The following is a 13,886-nucleotide window of genomic DNA, read 5'->3' as shown; positions in this document are numbered from 1 at the left end:
TTAAGCAGCCTCCTACTTACCTCAATGAGTACCATTGCAATTTGGCCTCTTCAAATCCTCATCTTCACTCACTCCAAAATCAGCAGAGGTCCCATGCAATTCTAGAAAACCTTATGACATCTCACCCTTTTTGAACTACACAAGGCTTTCTCCATCTCACCATGCCTTCACTCTATCCATTTCATCATCAGTTGATCTAAAGAACTATGCAGTGGCTTCTATGTATCCTGAGTGGTGTGATGCAATGGAAAAGGAATTAAAGGTGCTGAATGACAATCAAACTTAGACCATCACTCCACTGCCGGAAGGAAAGAAACCAGTGGATTGTAAATGGGTATATAAAACAAAGTTCAAAGCATATGGGACTGAGGAAAGAAAGAAACCAGGTTAGTTGCAAAAGGGTATACTCAACAAGCTAGCCTAGATTATCAAGACACCTTCTCCCCGGTTGCTAAGATGGTTACCGTTAAGACTATGTTAGCAGTTGCAGCAATTAAAAATTGGCATTTGCATCAGCTCGATGTTAACAATGCATTTTTGCATGGGGATTTGAATGAAGAAGTATATATGAATTTACCTCCTGGATATGAGCTTCAGGAGGAGAAAGGAAGGCAGATGGTGTGCCGCCTAAACAAATCCATCTATGGATTGAAGCAAGCCTCAAGATAATGGTTTGCCAAACTCTCTACCTTCATCATGTTTCATGGTTTTACTCGGTCTAAGGCTGATTATTCATTATTTGTGAGAAAGAATGGGTGTTCCTACACTGCAATCCTTGTATATGTTGATGACATAATACTTGCAAGGAATGATCTCACATATATAAATGATCTCAAGAGAATTCTTGATGCAAGGTTCAAGCTCAAAGATCTAGGAACTCTGAAATTCTTCCTCGGTCTTGAGATAGCTAGAAGTTCCAAAGGAATCTCCATAAGCCAACAAAAGTATGCCTTAAAGATTTTGGAAGATGCTAGTTACCTCAGCTCAAAGCCAGTGAAATGTCCCATGATGCAGAATTTGAAATTGAGTAGGTTTGAAGGGCAGTTGCTTGAGGATCCTACAGTTTATAGAAGGCTGATAGGCAGGCTATTGTATTTCACCATAACAAGGCCCGATCTAAGTTGCTCCATGCAAGTTCTCAGTCAGTTCATGGATTCACCTAGGCAGCCACACCTGGAAGCTGCATATAGAGTATTGAGATACTTAAAAGCCACACCAGGGCAAGCCCTATTTCTCCCATCACATTCCGAGGATCACTTGAAAACATTTTGTGATGCAGATTGGGCAGCTTGCCAGGATACGTGCCGTTCAGTCACTGGCTTTTGCATCTTTCTTGGAGATTCCCTTATTTCATGGAAGTCGAAGAAGCAACATACTGTTTTCTAGTCCTCTGCTGAGGCCGAATACCGATCCATGGTTTCTATGTGCTGTGAAGTTCAATGGTTATTACATCTTCTTAATGATTTGGATATGCAACACACGAAACCAGCACTGTTGTTTTGTGATAACCAAGCAGCATTACACATTGCTGCAAATCCAGTATTCCATGAAAGAACTAAACACATTGAAATTGACTGTCATATAGTGAGAGATAAAATTCAACTGGGGATCATCCGAACTCTTCATGTATCGGGCACTATGCAGATTGCTGACCTGCTAACTAAAGCACTCGGAACAAGCAAATTTCACACTCTGATACGCAAGATGGGCGTACATAATTTGTACTCTCCATCTTGAGGGGGAGTGTTGAAACGTGCCCACATAGTCGGCTTTCAGCCTTGACCCAGAAGAAGCTTCTTCACTTCAAGAACAGAGCAATTGGAAGAACTACCAAATAACTGATTTAACTAATCTCAGTTAGACTGTTAGCTTTTCTGTTAGTTAGTTATTTAGTTGATGAGTTATTATAAATAGATCCTATCATGTAAGTGAAGAAGCTGAATTCGATTCATAAGAAATAAAACTGTGCTTCTTTTCTCCTCATCTCCCCTATTTTCGGACAGAACCCCTTGAGGTTTCTTTACAAATATAGTTATTAATAATTTCATTAATTTATGTATTAATTTCATAACACTAATGAAAAACTTATACAATTTAGTAAACTAAAAAACTAAAACTTCTTATTATATTTTATTGTCATATTTTGATAAAAAAATTATTAAATAGGAGCCCTGCTTATTATTTAAAATAAAAGGCTTTATTAATAATATTATTTAATATAGACGTGCACGTGATAAATAGAGAGCTTTGTACAAACAGAGCTTGCATTTTATATATGGACTCTATGCTCTCAAGAGATATATTAATATTTGAATTAGTAGTTGTTGAAATTAACAAGAAAAAAAAATTCATTCAGATTTGGGCTCTTGGGATTTAGTTGGTTGATTATATACAGAATATTTTTGTTCTTGGGAAATAATTCGTCCCTCTTTTTTTTTTTCCCGTAGAAATCCCTCTTTCTTCGCATTGTGGTCTTGGAAGCATTCTGGCGATGTCATGTTTTGACTTTCGGTTGGTAACTTGCATTTGAAATTAAAAGAATCGTCAAGGTAGATACCCACTGCCTTCTCGCCTAGAAGCCCTTCCAAGTTGAAAGCCAAGGCGATGCCATCTCTTTTGAGTTTCTTGCCTTTGCTTTTGTATGAATACCCTGGAATTAATGGTGCATGAGATATGTGATCAGAAGTGTTACACATGTATGCTAAGACCTATTTACTCATCATCATTTCCTAAAAAATGGTCATGACAGCTGCCATGCATGGCGGTTTAACCATGTAGGAAGTTTAATGATATAACGAAGGAACTATTTTTATCTATTGGCTAAAGAATATGTACCCCAACAAATATGAGCTTTGCCGACTCTTTTATCTCGACGCTAGGGGAAAGCGTCGGGAAAGGTTGGCTCAGCTCCAGCCTTTGCCGACGCTTTGTTGTAGCGTCGGGAAAGGTTTAGATACAACGACGCTTAAAAGCGTCGGGAAAAGATTAAAAGACGACGACGCATAAAAGCATCGTTAGAAAACATCAAACCCTCCAACCCTTCGCCCAGCCCCCTCTCCTCCATCGAGAGCCGACTTCCCACCTCCATCGAGAGCCGGTGCTTCCCCGCTGCCGTCTTCCTCCTTCCGTTCGCCTAGCCCCCTCTAAAATTCGGTCGATGCCCTACTTGTGCGCGCGCCGACTTCCCACCTCCATCGCGAGCCGGTGCTTCCCCGCTGCCGTCTTCCTCCTTCTCCTCTGAGGTAAGCCTCCTCCTCCTCCTCCTCCTCCTGCTGCTGCTCGTCCTCCTCCTCCTGCTGCTGCTCGTCCTCCTCCTCCTCCTCTTCCTGCTGCCCATCCTCTCTCGGTCGATGCCCTAGCTGCGCGCCGACATCAATCCTCCATCCCGAGCCCTAGCTACTCGGCCACCGTCGACCTCGCCGTCGTCTGAGGTAAGTGATCCTAGTATCCTCAACCATGTATTTATTTTAAGCCTTGCGATTTTCCTCTCTGGTATGTAATATATTAAAGTCTGAGGATTTGAAGCATGGGTTTAAACTGTGGTCACGTTCATTTAGTCTTCTTCCTATTGTTTAGGATCAGATCTTTATTCGCCATGGGCATAAACTGCGGGACAATTTACAAAATATTATTAGGTCTCCTTCCGTGCTCTCTCTGTCAATTTAGGTTTTGTGGTAGATAGTTTCAGCCAAGAGCTACCTACCTTAGAAATTTGTTATGAATTAAAGGTTCAGCGGCAAGCCAGTAGCTAGGCTAAGTAAATTGTTTGAAGCTTGTATAGAATTTCAAGATTCTATACAAATTATACAAAAAAGCAAGAGAGAGAGAGAGAGGAATTTCTACACTCACATCTACTTCAGCCACTATTTCACCAGGAACTGTAGGTGGCACTGGTTGAGGTCCCAATTCTTTTTTATAAACTTTTTGCATCTCATCTGCAACAGCTCGGGCCAACGAATCCTATATCCAAAGCAAGAAAGCAAAACAAAAAACAACTGACCCTCATATCATGGACAGAACTTGAGAGAAATGAGACTATCTTATCTAACTAGCCTCTAACCAGCCTCTTTGATGAGCTACATATAACTGGAATGTTATAGCGCATTAGGAAGTCCACGAGATACCTGATGAGCCTCAAATGGAGGATTGAATGAACATCCTGGTGGCTCCACTTCAACCGCCGGAATAAGAGAGGTGGATGACTTCTGTCAAATCCCAAGAATGTACCATTAGGCATTCTTGCTTTCCCATGAAGAAAGCAAGATATCACCAAGCACCTGTCTGTGAGTCATAATTGAAATTTGCAAATGAACTGGCTCTTGTAGGTGCTTTTTTCATTTTTAGTTTCAAACTTTTTCAATGTAGCTTGTGAATCAATTATTGGAAGAATGTAACAGGTGGATCCAGCTCTTCAGCATTTTCTGTTGGGTTGATGCTTTCGGCGCCATAGTGCTGACCATTGAGCTATATGTCTTTCGTTTCACAGTACTCCCTGTTGCTATGATTGACTTTAGTGATATACTTAACATCACCTTCAAAGGAAATAGGATACAGTAGCCATCCTAGCATGGCCTAAGAACAAAGTGGAGGTATAATGTCATCATCATGGCCATCACTTGGGCAAAGCATGCCACGTATGACAAGGTGCACTATGCAACAATAGGTAAATCAAGATCTTAATTTTACTTTCCTTTAGTTGGAAAACATCTCATGGCATGCAAGAAGACAGAGACCACATGAAAAGCTTCACGTTGTTTAAGTTCACTTCAGTAGTATTTTTTAAGGACTTCCTAGATGGAAATTGCATGCTTCGAGCAGCCATGTAACTCTAGGCTTCCTCAGAAGTACTAAATGTTTAAATAATTTATTTGTTCACGAGTCATCAGATCATAAATATGAGATATGATTGTCTCACCTTTTTGGCCTTGGCACGCACTTCACCTGCAAAGTTTGAAGGGGGATAAAAAGATCAGAATGGAGTCAACATTAGGTAATTATAATAAAGCAGTGCTGGGCATATTAATCATGAAAGAACCTTTTTCGTTCCATATGTCATGGACTGTGGTAGCTGAATCCTCGCCCTGAAGATATCAAGAACAGATAATAAATATAAAAGATAATTTCCAGACCTAAAACTTCTCTAACAGATTGCATACCTTTGAAGCATTTTGTGTTTCAGTGTTTTCTTTCAGAATTTCTTTCTTTTTCTTTTTTGACTTTTTCAATGTTGAAGATGGTACAGGTTGCACAAAGGGATTGCTCTGAAGCAAGCTCATAGAAACGAGTTAGGTGCAATGAAGCTTCTAGGATCGCTTCTACAATAGAAACTAGCAGTGTACCATTAGGCATCTCTCATCTACAATAGATATTACATCAAGCACGACTCATAATCCTGTACAAACACAGAGAATGCATGTGCCAAACAAGTTGGCTGGAACATTTGTATCCAATAACCAAGTACACAAGTTGGCGAGAAATAGAAGAGAGTCAAAAGTTTTATTTATCAAAAACAGAGAAATGTTTCTGGACAATTGAGTTAAGTAATTTACAGAACAGTATCATATCTGCAGGTGAGTCATTCTCCCATACATAACATCAATCCATGTTTCGGAGATTCTTCGCTTTGTTTTTTATGTAGAGATTCTTTGCTTTCAGTAATCCTTAGCTGCCTGATATATGCCCTGAGAAAGAAAAGAAATGTTCATTTCCAAGGATTAGACAAGTGGACGCAGTGGCATGACAAAAAGAACTAAAATAGCATAGTATGTGTTGCCCACTTGCATTTACATATATCCTTCATCTTGAATACAGATATCATTTCTGTATGCTCTCCAACTGTGGTGTCAATTAATTGAGCTTGGTGGTCTCTTTCAGAGCAAAAAGAACATCTATAATGTAGCATGTCGTGTCCAATTTGGTTCATTCTTTTCAAGTCTAACAACCAAAAGTTGATGTCATTCTTTTCAAGTCTTACAACCATGCAGTAATATGTTTACGACCATGAAAGCATTAAAATTTCTAGCAAGATGATGATGCCTCCATGGCAATGGAACTTTATTTAGTATAAATTTATCATTTAACCAAATATTGATTCTTTTTTGTGCATACCAGGTAACAATATGCCCCGAGGGAGACGATTTAGAGATGTGGAGTTCCAGCATTCTCAGGTGGGATCTACTTCTGATCAGTCCCTACAGTCCCAGCAGCCATGTGAGCATCAGCAGCACGAGTCAGGATCTCAGCGCGAGCCTCCTGCTGATTGCCCGGAGGATGAGCTCCGGATCCAGGGTAATTCAATAAAATATTTCATATTTTATGTTCATATTTGTCTTCAACTTTTTAAGACATATTTTATTTAATTTTAATAGATGGACAAGGGACGGTGAGGACGAGACGGGGACCCACTCAAGCAAAGGATGTGTGGAAGCTTCCTCCGGGTGAGAAGATCATCATCCGATGCAACGAATTGGGGCAGCCCATCAATAGAGCTGGAAGTCTACTATCAAGCTTTTTAGGATCGGTTGCACGCAAGGGTCAGCTGTGTCCGCTCAACTATACGAAGTGGAATGACATGCTTCCTTCGTATAAGGTTGAGCTTCTTAAACTTATAGAGGTAATGAATTGAATTTATTCTTTTTAATTCGACACCTTCTGTATGTTAATTTGCTTTGTACCATAATTTTATTTTAGAGGTTTAATATTATTATAACATTCTGTACCTTGTTGTAGGGTAAGTTTGTACTCTCTTCAGAGAGCCATGATTGGGTGCTAAAGTCCCTCAACCGCAAATGGAAAGAATATAAAGCAAAATTGAAGACGGACTTCAAGCGCGAGGGTATGACAGAGGAGGAGGTTGCTCGTGTGACTCCTCCTGATGTATACCCTCAGCAGTGGAGGGAGCTTGTTCACTACTGGTTTTCTGAAAGAGGACAGGTCATGTATATTGTTTCAATATCTTCTATTATCTTTATTACTAATATAGATTGCAAATATATACATTGAATCATATTATACTGTGTGCTTTTATTTTGGCAGACATATTCTAATATTGGTAGAGCTGCCCGAGCATCTCAAGCAGTTCCTCATACTTCAGGCTCGAAGAGTTATGCGAGACGTAGAAATGAATTCGTAAGTTCTTTTGAAACTATTTGAAACTCTACTAACATATAGCACGTATCATGATATATAGTTTTGCCCATATACTTTCCGTATGTGTAGATAGTAGAGCATGGAAGGGAGCCTGGTGAGGTAGAGTTTTATAAGATGACCCACACTCACCGAGATGGCACCTTTGTCCGGGACGAGTCGAGAGATATAGTTGTATGTATTCATTTTTTTATTTGATCATAATTATTTTATTAATTTTACTTCCTTTAAATTATTAATGTGACTGTTTATTTTTTTGAGAGAGATATAGGAAAGAGCTACAAATCTCATTTCAGAGCGCGTCGGGGAGTCGTCATCATCCGATGCGGCCAGTCGCGTCGAGGCTCAGGTCTATGCAGAATTGATGGGCCCAGAACGTTATGGTCGCGTGAGGGGTTACGGTATCGGAGTTACCCCCACTCAGCTGTCTGCAGTGAGCCGATATACCCAAGATGCCAGACAAGGTACTAGCACTGCAGAGGTTTGTAGTTTGAAGACAGAGATGGCACAGATAAAGCAGTCATATGAGACAAGGATAGAGGAGATGAGGCAGAGTCATATGACTGATATGGCGGAGTTGAAGCAGAGCCAAGAGTTGAAGATACAATCTTTGCAGGATCAGCTTGACCATATTTCATCTTTTTTGCAGAGATTTGCTCCTCCGGTACATAACTAAATATATTTGAATATATTATATAATCATAATGTATTCTTGTATGAGCGTGATGACTTTCGTATTTTTAGTTTCTAAAGTATTTTTTTTTCTTGTAGGTTGATGATACTTCATCTACTCGTAGAGATGATGCCGTCGATCCTTGATACATATCGTAGATTGTGTACTTAGGAATTTGAGATGTATATTTTTAGAATGTTTTTGAAGTACAATGTAATCAAATATTATAATATGAATGTAATCAAAGTTCTTGTTTGTGACGTGTATTTTGTTATATATGTGATTTAGTGTATTTGTTTTGTTAGAATTTAATATGTACAGGGTATTAAAAATTACTTTTATAAATTTTTTTTAAAAAAAAAATTCATTTGCCGACGCTTTTAAGCGTCGGCAAAAGCCACCGGCACCGGCAAAAAATGGCACGCCTTTAACGACGCTTAAAAGCGTCGGCTAAGGGAAAATAGTTAACGACGCTTAAAAACGTCGGCATAGGCCACCTTCACCGACGCTTTAAAGCGTCTGTGTAGTCCAACAGTGCCGAGGGTGGTCGAAGTTTGCCGACGCTTAAAAGCGTCGGCTAAGCGAAAATAGTTAACGACGCTTAAAAACGTCGGTATAGGCCACATTCGCCGACGCTTAAAAGCGTCGGCATAGACCGCCGACGCTTTCTTCACGCGTCGGCCTAAACCGGCTCCACTCCCACCTACCCGACGTCGGAGCCACGCTTTGGGGAGCGTGGGTGAGAAACTCGCCGACGCTTAAAAGCGTCGGTATAGACCAAATATAGCGCCGGGAGATATCAATTATTTTGGGGAGCCATGTCTTCAGTACTGTGTCAGGTAATCAAATGAGTTTCTAGTAGATAATGGGTACTTGAGATCCTTGATTTTGTCAAGGACATATATTAAGTCGATTACTAATATATACTAATGACAGTGGTTGTGGCATGTCAAGTGAATATGTGGGAAATGCTGCCTATACAGCAAGGTTATTTCCAGCCTATATCTCTTGCTGTGGATCAATTACTCAATGTTCAAAAGGATATGACATGGCATATATTTTTTGCAAGCATTTTTTTCTTTTATGATACATAAATGTGATCCATCGTAATTGTGGAGAGAAAGCACAGCATATGGATGCGATTTAAATGGAAATACAACCGTAAATGAGTTTTAATGTCTGAGACATACATTATCTTAGTTTCCTGGATATATCAAACTGTTGGATTCGGTGAAACAAACAAATCTAATAAAATCATAGCTAGGTGGCCACAGTAAGAGGCACTTTTAAGATAATATGTGGTTAAACTCGAGACAAATGCGTTTGAGATGCTAGATATGTTCTTACTTCAGAATTGGAGGCATAAAATAGAGGTTCAAAATGCTCAGATTGAAGTAGTCAAATGGAAATTCAGATACGCTAATTAAGGACTAAGTGGTGGAAATCCAAATGAGATGGTGTGGTCATGGGCAGCACGTCCGAGATGGTTCCACTAAGTGAGGCTGAGATTTGTGTCATATTTTCAGAAACAAGATGATAGGATCTAATGATTTTGAGGAAGTTATGGAGGAGAATCCAGAAAACCTAGCAGTGCATGACAATAATAAAGCCCTAAAAAGAATAACTAATGAAAGTGGTCTCATGAAAGCCGACCACTAATACTTGTTGAGCTGCGCGTTAGTCGAGGGTGTATTTAAGCTTTGGAAGACATATCTAATAATGTACTGCTAGGTCCATGTTTTGCTATCTTGATCATAGTATAGAGCAGATTACATTTTATGCACGGAAAAGCAAGGCAAGGACATGGACATTTCCAGAAAGGAACCCCACTCTAGCTCATACATCAGATATCCTACATCTTCTAATCCAACTGCAAATCGCCAATCAGAAGTAAATCCAAGCTTCAGCTTTCCTGGAGAAGAAAATACAAGTCAGCTTTCCGAGGCAAGGACATGTTTACTAACATTCTACTAAACCCAAACATGTGGACTTGTCTAGGTAATGCTGCTGCAAACTAATATTCTGTGAAGATTACAGTGTCACATACTTCGTTCTGCCAAGTTGATCATTAAGCATATTACAGTGTAGTTTCTTTGACGCATGTTTGTTGAATCTTGGAGCAGTCTGCTTGTTGCATTAAATCCTCATTTTGGTGTTCATGTATGCTCAATGGAAACCATGTTGAACCTACATACTTTAGCTAGCGGCTGCATTCTTATGAGTCTGTCTAATATCTCCTTTTCTTTGGGGAATGCAGTAAGGGGAGAGCAAGATATGCTCCCGGCCAGTTGCTTCTTTTCCTTGCAAAATTATAGAGCGCTAAGGTGCGGTATTGTAGGTAATATATGCCACACTTTTTCTTGCAAAATCTTCTGTCCTCATCCTATAGCTTGCATCCTATTACCTTGTATATATGCTTTCAAATCCTCATGGCATATGTGCATCAGTGCATGTTCTGTTAGATACATGAGTATGTTGACTGGTAATGGATCATGCAGCTGCCCCTTATGTAAATTTTTGTTCTAATTGTTTGAAGTGGTAGTATGAGCATCAACCCCTTGTATATGAGATCAAAAGGGAGGATCGAATTCTTCCAATACCATCTTGCGTGCCACTGCTACATTCAAGTGGCTCATGCGAGAAACGAGAACCTCTTATTTCTTGCAAGTTTGTGGGTCCACTATTTTCTCATGCAAGGATCATAATTTGTCGACCAGATATTGTGAACTCTGTAACTTGGCCACTGGCTCATTGGCTCTTTGGTCCCCGCAAGTTTTCCTTTGATGACAATCATATGTGTTCAGTTACATCAATACTGTCGGCTGGTGCACCAACCACCTTAGCATCTATTGCAATCATGTGTATTGATATTATAATTATTTTAAACATCAATCTTCCTGGATGTCAGCACTTATATTTGGGGCACTTGGCATAAGGAATACGTGAATCATCAAGGAACCACACAAATCCCCACCAATCAGTAGCTAAGGTGCCAATCTTCCAAGGTGGTGGATATCAGGATTTGCCTTCTTAACGTAAGATTACTTCTAAAAATTGTAAGCATCTTTGCTCCAGATGAAGAGTATGATGCCTTAGTGAAAAATAGTAGAGTCTATCTTTTAATTGAGAGATTGTGACAGCCTAGATTCAATGTAATTGCCTGCATGATCACCAAGCTGCAGATTCTGTCTTTTAGCATAAAGATTTTGACAGCTTGAATTCAGTGTAATTACCTGCATGATCACAAAGTATTATCAATGCATTCTATGTGATCCAGTTGCATCATCAAGGTGTGCCAAACCAAGGTGTCATGTCATGGTTAAGTTAGGCCCTTGCAGAACACCTAGAAAACTTGAACAAAGATGCCGGCTTCATCGGCGACTTGTAAAGATGCGTAAATAATTCTACACGCGATTTGTCTGATGAAAGGCCTTTCAGACCTTTTCATGCAGATGATTGTTGTACAATTAGGACTAAGTAAAGTTGCTGCTTAACAGCTGGATGATGTCTATTTGATGATGCATTAGTTGGGAAAATTATAATATATCCGTGTCCACCATCCCGTTTCCTTTTATATATTTGTTAGGAAAAACTTATAGGTCACTTGTTATTAATCACCACTCAGTTACTAGTAGATTTGAAGAGCATTGACGCGGCCCAGCTAGCACCACCGACCCAACTAGGATGGGTATTGAATCGGATACAGATTGAATACTAGTAGATCCATATCCATACTTATTTTAAATAAATACAAATATAAATTGAATATTAGAGATATGGATGTAAATACTGATATAAGATGAATAATTAAACTTATGGTCAACAAAAATAGTCTCAAATTCAACTGTTAGTTGAAAACGTCTTTCAACCCTTACAAATATATCAGAATTAAAAGCATATAGTTGGGCACTCATTTTATTGCAGTGACTAAGAAATGATGATAAGTATGAAAGCTATTGTGTCAAACACAATAAAATGTGATGGTTGTATCCAACCATTTAACAGTTGACACCAAGCATACGCTAGTAATGCAAAGATTTTCAACAAGATTGTTGCTTGCTTGCTTCCGCTTAATTTGGAATTGTCTTTTAAAGGTTTGGTTACACATCACCATCCTGGTTTCTTTCAATTTTAATTAGGAAAAAATTATAGATCACCTTTTACGGACCACCGCTCAGTTCACCGATAAATGTGGAGGACAAGGAATTGTGATTGTATCCTAGTCGTGCAACTTCTAATTTATTTATTTTTGCTAGCAAAGCAATTCCGAGAGTACAGTCAATTTCGTCACGCCCAACACACCCACCCACACACACCCACAACCACGCCCCCGAGCGCACACAAACACACACCCGCGCGCCCACCCGCACCCCACGTGCACCCGCAACCGCGCGCGCACCTATGCCCATGAACCCGCACCGACACCCAAACCCGATGTGCACACCCTAACCTGCGCCCGCACCCGCACCCGCACCCACGATCTGAAAGTTGGTATCGGCTTTTTTTTTTTTTTTTTTATGCTAATGCGGATGGATCATACCCGACGGATACGGATATACCCAATAAAGTCAAAAAATAGGATACCTCGGAGTGCCAAAGACAGCTCCCCATCTACAGTCCACAAAGTGCCTCCGGAATGACTAGCTACATACGCAGCCACCCAATCTGCCGCACCATTGACTTCACGGTAAATATGCTTGGCTCTTTGCGGGTAGATTTAAATATAGGTTTCTTGTTTAATTTGTTTGGCCGTGGATTAGCCAAGTCCTGAATTTATCTTATTTTATGTGCTTTTGGCTTCCAGTTGTTGGAGATCTTTTTGAGTTGTTGGAGATTATTTTGCCATGCCAAAGATAAGGACGTCAGGCAATTGCAAAATAAGCTAGATACCTCCATGGCACCCAACCCGACGCGCACTTGCGCCTGCGCCTGCGCCCGCGCCCCATGGCACCTACACCATGCACCACGCACCCGGGTGCGCGCAACTAGGCGTGCACTCCTGACCCGCACCACACACGCACCCGGGCGTGCTATTTTAATTTCAAGTTTAGACCCGTTTGATGATCGCCCAACGAGTTGAATTTTAATTTGTTTTAGACCCAATTTGGGATTGCTATTACTAGTAAAGCTTTTGGAAGGTAGAGTTTTTATTAAAAATTATTTGCTGTTTAGTAACTATATTTCTAAAGTATTGTAAAATTTCAACATATATTTAGTAATCAAAATGAAAAAATATTTTTAGTATGATAAAATAACAATAAAAAATATTTTATATTATTGTATGGTAGAGTACAATATAATATAATATTATATATCATTATATATTAAATATTATTATTTTACATAATATTATTATAATATAGTGTAATATATATTTGAATACTACAGCATAATAATATAATATAATATGATATGACGTGATATAGTAATATATTATTAATAGTACATAATCACTACAATGTAATATAATATTATTATATTTATAATATATAATATAATATAATAATATTCTAATATAATACAAAAATCTAATATATTATAACATACACACACACACACATAAATATATATTTGTATAAATATATCGATATATATGTGTATTCACATATATACACACACATATATAAAAATATTATTACAAAATTAGTATTATTAATATTATTACTAAGATTAGTATTATTACTATTTTTAATTTTATGATAAATTTTTAATATTATTACTATTTTTCGTACTATTACTATTATTAGTATATTACTACTATTATTATTACTATTATTACTATTTTAGTATCATTATTATTATTACTATTTTTTACTATTATTACTATTATTAGTACATTGCTATTATTAGTACAATTACTATTATTACTATTTTTAGTAGTATTGCTATTATTAGTATTGTTACGGGGGAAATAAGCCGCCATGCCCCACGTGACCGGCACGCGCGCCCAGGAAGACTACGGCTGCCCTTTGATCCAGCAATCCGACCCCGAGTCGGACATCCTCGGCTCCGCAGCCCGACCCCGAGTCGGCTGCCCTTTGATCCAGCAATCCGACCCCGAGTCGGA

The 13,886-nt window shown here is 39.0% G+C and overlaps 2 protein-coding genes across 2 annotated transcripts; one reads left to right on the top strand and one right to left on the bottom strand.

Moving 5' to 3' along the window:
* Positions 1–456: 456 nt before the first annotated feature.
* LOC108511632 (uncharacterized mitochondrial protein AtMg00810-like) lies at positions 457–1,386 on the top strand. Its single transcript, XM_017845070.1, has 2 exons — positions 457–618; positions 724–1,386. The coding sequence occupies exons 1-2, from the start codon at positions 457–459 to the stop codon at positions 1,384–1,386; spliced, it is 825 nt and encodes a 274-aa protein (XP_017700559.1).
* A 2,352-nt stretch (positions 1,387–3,738) lies between these two features.
* LOC120104647 (ribosome biogenesis protein NOP53-like) lies at positions 3,739–5,292 on the bottom strand. The gene is made up of 5 exons (XM_039116132.1): positions 5,157–5,292; positions 5,036–5,081; positions 4,916–4,941; positions 4,125–4,205; positions 3,739–3,960 (listed from the first exon to the last, which is right to left on the bottom strand). The coding sequence occupies exons 1-5, from the start codon at positions 5,274–5,276 to the stop codon at positions 3,754–3,756; spliced, it is 480 nt and encodes a 159-aa protein (XP_038972060.1). The 5' UTR covers positions 5,277–5,292; the 3' UTR covers positions 3,739–3,753.
* Between the last annotated feature and the right edge of the window lie 8,594 nt (positions 5,293–13,886).

Source organism: Phoenix dactylifera, unplaced genomic scaffold (genome assembly GCF_009389715.1).
Source record: "Phoenix dactylifera cultivar Barhee BC4 unplaced genomic scaffold, palm_55x_up_171113_PBpolish2nd_filt_p 000064F, whole genome shotgun sequence".
NCBI lineage: Eukaryota > Viridiplantae > Streptophyta > Magnoliopsida > Arecales > Arecaceae > Phoenix > Phoenix dactylifera.
The sequence above is the reverse complement of the archived record's forward strand: the minus strand, read 5'-3'. Positions and strand labels throughout refer to the sequence as shown.

Coding starts and splice junctions, on each gene's coding strand:
- LOC108511632 (XM_017845070.1), top strand. CDS start 457: ATGGTTACCGTTAAGACTATGTTAGCAGTTGCAGCAATTAAAAATTGG. Junction 619..723: donor AGGAGAAAGGAAGGCAGATG/GTGTGCCGCCTA, acceptor ACTCGGTCTAAG/GCTGATTATTCATTATTTGT.
- LOC120104647 (XM_039116132.1), bottom strand. CDS start 5,276: ATGAGCTTGCTTCAGAGCAATCCCTTTGTGCAACCTGTACCATCTTCA. Junction 4,206..4,915: donor TGCGTGCCAAGGCCAAAAAG/GTGAGACAATCA, acceptor GGGATTTGACAG/AAGTCATCCACCTCTCTTAT. Junction 3,961..4,124: donor CTCCATTTGAGGCTCATCAG/GTATCTCGTGGA, acceptor CTTTGGATATAG/GATTCGTTGGCCCGAGCTGT.